Consider the following 10,052-nt stretch of genomic DNA (forward strand, 5'->3'; position numbering starts at 1 on the left):
TGGACGAAGTTTATCTTTTCCTGTCTGTGATGTTCCTACTTTCCTGAAGTCAGTTTATGTTCTCCTTTAACTGTTTTATCTTCGATCTTTGCTTCCACAGATGACATCCACTGTATAGTAGTGCCTTCTTCTTCTTCCTTTTTAAAATGATTTTATTTAACTTTATATATTTATTTATTTATTTATTTTAATTTGACAAGAGAGGGACAACAGAGTGAGTGAGAGAGAGAGAGAGACAGAGAAAGTGAGAAAGCTAGCCACATGTCCAGGACTTGAACTGTAATCGGCCATGTAGGAGTCCAGCATCCTTAACCACCATGCCACCTGCCGGCCCCATAGTGCCTTCTTCTTCAACAGTATCTTCTGAAGTCATCTTCTTTTTCTTCCTTTTCCTTTTATTCTGCTCCTCCTTCCCTGCAGTCAGGCGCTCTTCTTTCTCGACTTCATTTTGGACCTCTTGATGTGTTTTTGGTGCTCCACTCTCAACTGGGACAGATTTCTTGTTTCCAAAAAGGTCTAATCTCTGCAGCACCTCTGATGAATCAAAGTTATATTTCCTTTTTCCTACCTGTAATCAGACTGCATCTGCGGAGAAGCGTCTCACGTTAAACTTGGCCCCTGGCCCAGCCGGCGAAACAGGTCATGCGCGTCTGTCTTTACCTTTCCCAGAAAACTCCATGGCCTCCTCTCAGGATCTTGGCCACACACGCCCATGAGCCCAACATGAGTTTTAAGCTACTAGGTCTGGGACTCAAACCACTGTCTACTATGTGAGAGTCCAGTGGCGTATACATTACGCCATCTACTGATTCCTCAATGAACTTTTGAAACATTATCATGCCTCTAAGAGAGCTTATGTGTCCAAAATCCTGAAGGGTAGGGAAATGGAAATGAAGAGATTGTGGCATGACCATGTGCATGTGGGTGCTTGCTATCTCTCTCTTTCTCTCTCCCTCTCTGTCTCTCTCTGGTGAGCACACGTGTTCTCTGTCAAATTTTTCAAAATAATAATTATGATAAACATTATTAAGGAGTTATCACATTCCTAGTCTTATTCTGATTCTGTTATTCCCATTTGATAAATTAAAGAGCTAAGACTTTTTCTCCACATCCTTACTAGCATTTGTTTTGTGTTTTTGAATAGTCATTATAACTGGAGTAAGATGATACCTCATTGTGGTTTTGATTTGCATTTCCCTGATGATTAGTGATGTGCATTTTTAAAATATGCTTGTTGAACATTTGTATGTTTTCTTTTGAGAAATGTTTATTCATACCAGTTGCCCATTTTTTAATTAGAGGGGACTGTGAGTTTTTGTTTTTTCTTTCTTTCTTTCTTTTTTTTTTTCTTCTTTTCTTTTTTTTTTTTTTTTTTTTGCTGCTGCTGAGTCATTTGAGTTCCTTTTATTTCTTGATTATTAATCTCATGTCAAATATATAGTTTGCAAGTATTTTCTCTCTTTCTGCAGATTGTTTCCTCACTTTGTTAATTGTTCCCTTTGCCGCGCATACACTTTTAAAGCTTGATATAACCTCATTTGTCTATTTTTGCCTTTTGTTGTCTGTGCTTTTAAGGTCTTATTGAAAAATCATTTGAGTTCCTTTTATTTCTTGATTATTAATCTCATGTCAAATATATAGTTTGCAAGTATTTTCTCTCTTTCTGCAGATTGTTTCCTCACTTTGTTAATTGTTCCCTTTGCCGCGCATACACTTTTAAAGCTTGATATAACCTCATTTGTCTATTTTTGCCTTTTGTTGTCTGTGCTTTTAAGGTCTTATTGAAAAACTCTATGTCCAAACCAATGCTATGAAGCATTTCCCCTGTATTTTCTTCTAATACTTTCTTACTTTTTGGTTTTATATTAAAGTCTTTAATTCATTTTGAGTTCATTTTTCTATACAGTGAGAGATATAGTTATAGTTTCTTTAGTCTGCATATGGCTGTCCAGTTTTTCTAGCACCATTTGTTGAAGAGAGTGTCCTTTCTCCAATGAATGTTCTTGGTGCCCTTGTCAAAAAACTGTGTGGAGGTTCCACAGAAAACTAGAAATATAACTGCCATATGATCCAGCAATAAAACTACTAGGCAGATATCCAAAAGAAAAAAAAAATCAATATGTCATAGAAATATCTGCTCTCCAAAATTTATTACAACAATATTCACAGTAGCTAAGAGATGGAATCAATCACTACCCCCTGGAACTTGTGCTGCAGAGCAAGGAGCAGTGGCAGTTAGTGAGACCAACGGAGGCAGGGGACCACCTCAGGCTTCTTACTGCCCTCCAACTAACCCAGGTACATCACAGACTCCTCCCACTTCTCTTCGCTGCCATTATCCCTGGAGCCTGCACTGCAGAGCAGGGAGCAGCGGCAGTCAGTGAGACCAACTGAGGCAGGAAGTTCTCCTTAGACCTCTAGCTGCCTCTGCTCACCCAGGAATATTTTGAGACTTCATAGTTTTCTGAACTGCACAGTATGCAATGTAACTCCTACTCCCTCCCCCAGTTAAAACTCTTCAGCTCAGCCCCAGGTGCATCTGGTCCTAAGAGACTGGGAAAGTAATCAGCACGTAAGCCTGGCTATATACACACTTTGACTGGACAACAAGACCCTATATCAAGAACACATCTGAGAAATAGAGCTCTTCTTCCCCCTGACATTATAAAATTGACACCAGAAAAGTAATAAGAAATATATAATCCACCAGATGACCAGAAATCTGTGAAGAGGGACAAGAAATAGGAGAAAACAAGGAAACACCTCTTCCTCAATGGAACAGAGCAACTCTTCTTCAACCATAGACAGCACAAAAGAATTTGCCATAATGTCAGAAATAACATTCAGAACATTCATGGTGACAGAGATGAGGAAGTCTTTTAAGGATTTGAAGGAGGAGATAGACACCATAAAAAAGAACCAACCAGGGACCAGCAGTTTGTATAATGGCTATGTCACTGGACTCCCATATAGTCGACCGCAGTTCGAGTCCCAGACCTGGTGACTTAAACTCATGCCAGGTGTGTGTGCATGTGTGCCCAAGATCCTGAGAGGAGAATAGAGGAGAAGGGATTGTGGCATGGCCATCCACCCAGGGGGTGCTTTCTTGCTTTCTGTCTCTCTGTCTTTCTGGTGAGCACATGTGCCCTATAGTAAAAAAGACATGAAGACAGTAATACAGAAAATCAAGACCTTCCTAGAAATAATTAATAGCAGTCTGGACCACACAGAAGACAGAATCTCTGAACAGGAAGATGAAAGCTTTGACTTAGATAAAACTACCAAAAATGATATAAAATAAAATTTAAAAATGAGGACAACATATGGAAAATATTAGATACTATCAAATGCTCAGATATCAAAATAATAGGTATTCCAGAAGGTGAATAATTAGACATAGAAGGCATAGAAGATCTATTCCTTGAGATACTTGCAGAAAACTTTACAAACCTAGAGAAGCATTCAGACATCCAGACCCAAGAAATACAAAGGGCCCCAAATGAACCAACATAAGCTTGTCTCCATGGCACGTTGTAGCCAGATTGGTAAAAATCACAAAGACAAGATTCTAAAAATGATAACAGAGAAAAATCAAATCACTTATAAAGGTTACCCTATCTCGCTAACATCAGATGTCTTAAATGAAGCAATGCAGGTAAGAAAAGAATGAAAAGATGTATTTAAAATACTGAAGAAAAACAATTTCAACCAAGAATACTATACTTGGCAAGATTATCCTTCAAATGGGAAGAACAAATAAAAATCATTCTCAGACAAACAGAAACTGAAAAAATTGACCAATATTAGATCAGCTCTTCAAGAAGTACTCAACGGAGTACTTTATCAAGGAAACTAAAGAGACACAGACAGAAGTAAGAGAACACAAAACAACCGAAAAAATGGCTAACAAATTGATAAGGACAAGACCACAAATATCAATAATAAAGTTAACAGAATAAATTCTCCAATCAAATGACACTGACTGGCTAAGTGGATATAAAAACAGAAACCCTCTGCCTACACAAAATGTGTAGACACATAGACTAAAAGTTAAAGGCTGGGAAAAGATATTCCACGCAAATGGAAATCAATAAAAGGCCAGAGTTGTGATGCTGATATCAGGCAAAATAGGCTTTAAGACAAAACTGTAAGAAAAGCAAAAGAAAGACATGATACAGTACTAAAAGAGCTAATTCACTAAAAAGATATAACACTTACAAATATCTATGCATCCAACTTGAGAGCACCCAAATATGTTTGAAAAAAAAAAAAAGACTGTTATATCTAATGGGAGAGAGACTGCAACACACTAATAATTGGCAATCTTAATACCCCACTATCTCTTTTTAACAGATCATCTAGAGAAAAAATAAGCAGGATCTAAACAACACCATAAATGAAATAGACTTGACAGACATCCATAGACCTTTCTACTTAACAACCACAAAATATACATTTGTCTCACCCACACATAGAACCTTTTCAAATACTGGCCACATTAGAGTGGACAAAACAAGCCTTTACAAATTCAAAAGCATAGAAACTATATCCAATATCTTCTCTGACCATGAGGAAATTAATTTTTTAAAAATCCCTATAAAATGCACAAACAAATGGAAACTAAACCTACTCCCAAATAACATCACAAACACTGAAGAAATTAAGACTGAAATAAAAACAGATTCATTGAAACCAATGAAAATGAGTGCATGAATTTCCATACTCTACAGGACAAATCAAAAGCATGAGGGAAGTTCAAAACAATTAGTGTACATAAGAAAAAAATGGAGGGGCGTGGTGGCGCCCGCCCTATAGCAGAAAAAAATGGAAAGGTGGCAAACAGAAAACCTAATAACACACTTCAGGGAACAAAAGCAACAACAACAACAGCAACAACAAACTCAAAACACTCCAAGAGAAAGAAATAATAAACATTTAAGTAAAAATAAATGCAATTGAGAATAAATGAACTATATAGAAAAAATATGAAACCAAAAGCTGGTTCTTTGAGAAGATAAATAAAAATTGATATACTGTTAACTAGACTAGTCAAGAAGAGAGAAAGAAACTAGATAAACCAAATTTGAAATGGCCTACTTAAGAAGAGTGAAAGAAACTAGATAAACCAAATTTGAAATGAAATAGGCAGTAATATTATAACAGACATAAGAGAAATACAAAAGATCATTAGAGAATATTATGAACAATTGTAGACCAAGAAACAAGAAAATCTATATGAGATGAACAAATTTATGGACACATATAAGCTACAAAGACTGAATCAGGAAGACACAGAAAGCCTGAATAAACCAATAACAAGCAATAAAAAGGAGTTAGTGATAAATAACCTCCCCCTGGGAAAAAAAAATCCCAGGTCCCTCCTAAAGGCTTAACTTCAGAATTCTACAAAACTTTTTAAAGAGCTAAAAATCAAACTATTTCTAAAGATCCAAAAGGAAAGAATCTTCCCAAATTAGGTTTATGAATCCTCCACTAACCTCATCCCCAAAACAGACAAGGACATAACAACAACAACAACAACAATCTAAAGACCAATATCTTGGATGAATATAGACACAAAAATTCTCAACAAGATACTAGGAAATTGTATCTAATTACACGTTAAAAATGTTATGTACCATGGGATCGACAGTTAGCGTAATGGCTATGTCGCTGGACTCCCATGTAGTCAACCGTGGTTCGCGTCCCGGACCCGGTGGCTTAAAACTCACGCTGGGCGCGTGGGCGTGCGTGCCCAAGATGCCGAGAGGAGAATGAATGAGAAGGGACTGCGGTGTGGCCATCCCTCCTAGGGGGTGATTTCTCACTTTATGTCTCTCTGTCTCTCTCTGTCTGGCGAGCACACGTACCCTAAAGCAAAAAAAAAAAAAAAGTTATGTACCAGGCTTTATTCCAGGGATACAAGGATGGTGTAACATGCACAAAACCCACAAATGTAAAACATTATATTAACGGAAAGAAAGCTAAAAACCGTATGATCATATCGATTGACACAGAAAAAGTATTTGATAAAATACAACATCCCTTCTTGATTAATACTCTCAGAAAAATTAGCAAAGAAGGGACATTATCTTTTTTTTTTTAATTCACATCCACTGTTTTATTAAAGATAGTCTCATAAGAGGAGAAGCATGTCCCAGACCACAGAGAGTGCACATATGTGTGTATGAGAAAAAGACTGGTGAAATTCCAAGCACTTATTTATCTTATATTTATAAGTTGTCCTTGAACATGTCCTCTTTGAGGAACTGTTCCAAGAAGGTTTCCTGCTTCTGCAGCTTATCATACTGGCAACAGGTTCGCTCAAAGGGCAAGGAGATGCTGGCATGGTTGGCCATCATAAATCTGCTTACCCAGTGGGCTGATGGTAGGTAGGGGGACTTCCTTCACAGGACCAGCTGGATGCTGTCTGGGCCCCAGGGGATGAAGTTGGCCAACTTCCATTCCCAGATATACTACAGGGTCTTATGGACCTGAGTAGGGTCTACTTACCCCTGGATGATGTTGAAGATGGCAATGTAGCAATGATTGGTCTTATGGTAGTGGCCTGTGGACACTATCACATTCTTGGACTATAGCAGCTGCCTCATGACATCCAAGACCATGGTCTTCCTCCCTCTTGCCACTGACTGGTCCGTGGTGAGGAGGGGGTAACTAGACATGAGGAAGTGGAGCCACTGTGTGGGGATAAGTGAAGCAATCATGCCAATGAGATCATTGTTCCTGTAGCCAGGGTAGCACAGAGGGGTGTTCTGGCCAACATGATGGTGGACACCAGCTGGTTGATCTGGGAGAAGGATGGGTTCTGGATGTGCAAGTGGTCAGTGGTAATCTGTTTGAAGGCTGTGTTGACCAGCACCACCATGTAGTCGCATTCCTAGTCAACCTCTTCAGAATGAATAGTGAGTTGTAGGGCTGCACCATTACATGGCTCATCTTGTACTGGTTGGGAAACACTGAGTGTGTCTGCATCAGCTTCTTGGGTTACCTGTCATTCAGAAAATCTAAGAAATAGGAGCTCAGACCAGTTCCTGCTTGGGTTACTGTGCTTCAGCAATTCTAAGAAATAGGAGCTCAGACCAGTTCCTGTTTCACCAGCGATGGAGTGACACAGCACAAAGCCCTCTAGACTCTCGTGGTCATCTGCCACATGGTCTTTGATGTCAAAAATGTCCTTGTGGATAGTCTATCCCTGAAAGAATCCACTGTCTCAGTTGTTGCCAGCTCCTACTCCATGCTCTGACTGTGCTTCAGCAATTCTAAGAAATAGGAGCTCAGACCAGTTCCTGTTTCACCAGCGATGGAGTGACACAGCACAAAGCCCTCTAGACTCTCGTGGTCATCTGCCACATGGTCTTTGATGTCAAAAATGTCCTTGTGGATAGTCTATCCCTGAAAGAATCCACTGTCTCAGTTGTTGCCAGCTCCTACTCCATGCTCTGACAGGTAGATGTTCTCCAGGTTGTAGAGCTTAGTGCAGGGGAAGTTGAAGATGCAGTGGGATCCTGGACCCAGAGATCCAAAAGCAGCATGGCCCAGGGAATGTAGTGCTCATCATCTCCCTGATAGAAAAATACTTCATTGTGATCAGCGCCCTCATGGCGAACTCTTCCACAATGCCCTTGGGGCTGATATCACACTTGGCACACATTTGTTTCCAAACTCGAACCCAATCCAATTGCCACACTGGCCCAATTGTAGGGTGATGATTTCCCTTGGCATTGCTCCTCAGGAACTGGCATACTGCCAGAAGGGACATTTTCAACACAATAAAAGCCATATATGAAAAACTGATAGCTTACATCATACTGAATGGGGAAAAGCTAAAATCTTTCCACTGAAAACTGAAACAACACAAGGCTGTCCACTTTCTCCACTCTTTTTAAATATAGTACTGGAAGTCTTAGGCCATGCAAGCAGAGAAGAGATTAAAATAAAAGACATTCAAATAGGGAATAAAGTGAAATTATCTCTATGTGCAGATGACATGATTATATACACAGAAACCCCCAAAAATCCACAAAATAACTCCTAGAAGTGATAAATGAATATAATAAAGTGGAAGGATACAAAATTACCATACAAAAATCTATAGCATTTCTATATACCAACCGTAAATAGACTGAGGCAGAATTGAAGAAAGCAATTCTATTTACAATAGACACAAAAGAAATAAGATATCTAGAAATAAACCTAAGCAAAGAAGTCAAAGACCTCTACAAGTAAAAGTATAAAAAACTAAAAAAGAAAACTGAAAATGACACAAAGAAATCAAAGGACATCGAAAGGTTCTTGGATCGTAATGTAATCAAGATGACAGTCCTACCCAAATTGATCTACAAATCTAATGCAATCCCGATCAGATTACCAGAAGTATTCTTCACAGATTTAAAAAAAAAAAAACATATAATTTGTCTGGAATCATAAAAGGCCCCATATTGCCAAAGTAATATTGCACAAGAAGAGTGAACTAGGAGGCATCTCACTCCCTGACCTTAAAATATACTACAAAGCGGGGACCAGCAGTTAGCATAATGGCTGTGTCGCTGGACTCCCACGTAGTCAATCGCGGTTCACGTCCTGGACCCGGTGGCTTAGAACTCACACAGGATGCGTGCATGCATGCCCAAGATCCCAAGAAAAGAATGGAGGAGAAGGGATTGCGGCATGGCAATGCAAACTAATGTAACAGGACAGAGGCCCCAGAAACAAACCCCAAAACATACGGCCAACTGATTTTCAACAAAGGGCACCAGTTGACTCAGTGGGGAAAAGAAAATATGTCTTTAGCAAATGGTGCTGGAAAAACTCGGTATCCACGTGTAGAAAGATGAAATTGGACCCTTATCTCTCATCATTAATGAAAATCAACTCAAAATGGACCAAAGATCTAAACATAAGGCCTCAAACTATAAAACTACTGGTGAATAATGCAGGGGAAACTCTTGGAGACATTGGAGTAGGCAAAAACATCTTCAATAAAACCCCTAAAGCTAGGCAATAATCCCCAAAATAAACAAGCAGGATTACATCAGGTTAAAAAAAGCTTCTGCTTGGGACCAGCAGTTAGCGTAATGGCTACGTCGCTAAACTCCCATATAGCCAAAGGCAGTTCAAGTCCCGGACCTGGTGGCTTAAACTCACACCAGGCACATGTGCGTGCATGCCCAAGATCCTGAGAGGAGAATGGAGGAGAAGGGATTGCAGCATGGCCATCCTTCCTGGGGGGTGATTTCTCACTTTCTGTCTCTCTGTCTCTCTCTGTCTTTCTAGTAAGTGCACGTGCCCTATGCCAAAAACCTCTCCAAAAAATAAAAAGCTTCTGCTCAGCAAAAGATGCAATAATTAGAGTGAATTGACAATTCTCAGAATGGGATAATATATTTGCAAACTATGCCTTGGATAAGGAACTGATAAAAAAGATATACAGGGAACTCAAGTGGTTTATGAGAGGGGAAAAAAAAAAGATCAACCCAATGAAAAGAGGGGCAAATGAACTGAACAGACAACTCTCTAAGGAAGACATATAAAAAACAAAACCCACATGAAATAATTTTCAGCATCACTTATCATAAGGGAAATGCAAATCAAAACCACAGTGAGATACCACTTACCCCCAGTAAGAATGGCTAAGATTTAAAAAAAAATTTTTTTGGAGAGGTTTTTTGCTGTAGGGTGCGTGTGCTTGCCAGACAGAGAGACAAAGAGACAGAAAGCAAGAAATCACCTCCCAGGGGGAATGACCACTCCGCAATCCCTTCTCCTCCGTTCTCCTCTCAAGATCTTGGGCACACACACACTCGCTCCTGGCGTGAGTTTTAAGTCACTGGGTCCAGGACGCGAACCATAGTTGACTACGTGGGAGTCCAGCGACATAGCCATTACGCTAACTGTTGGTCCCAGATTTAAAAAAAATGTTTTAAATGGTGAGTGCTGATGAGGTTGTGGTGAAAAGGGAACTCCCTTACACTATTGGTGGGAATGTAAATTAGTAAGGCCACTGTGGAGAACAATGTAGAAGTTACTCAAAG

General features: G+C 39.4%; 1 protein-coding gene and 1 pseudogene across 1 annotated transcript in view; both read right to left on the reverse strand.

Moving 5' to 3' along the window:
- LOC102474390 (putative ATP-dependent RNA helicase DDX52) overlaps nt 1-679 on the reverse strand; it is a 2,088-nt gene extending 1,409 nt beyond the window's left edge. Inside the window, exons 1-2 of the mRNA XM_006167742.1 lie at nt 661-679; nt 329-564 (exon numbers count right to left, since the gene is read on the reverse strand). Of these exons, the coding sequence (XP_006167804.1) occupies nt 329-564; nt 661-679 (255 nt within the window). The remainder of the gene's footprint in view (nt 1-328; nt 565-660) is intronic.
- Nucleotides 680-6,233: 5,554 nt separating this feature from the next.
- Nucleotides 6,234-7,743, reverse strand: LOC102474822 (tubulin gamma-1 chain pseudogene; annotated as a pseudogene).
- Between the last annotated feature and the right edge of the window lie 2,309 nt (nt 7,744-10,052).

The sequence above is a fragment of the Tupaia chinensis genome, unplaced genomic scaffold (genome assembly GCF_000334495.1).
Source record: "Tupaia chinensis unplaced genomic scaffold, TupChi_1.0 Scaffold144991_2, whole genome shotgun sequence".
NCBI classification, from domain to species: Eukaryota; Metazoa; Chordata; class Mammalia; order Scandentia; family Tupaiidae; genus Tupaia; species Tupaia belangeri.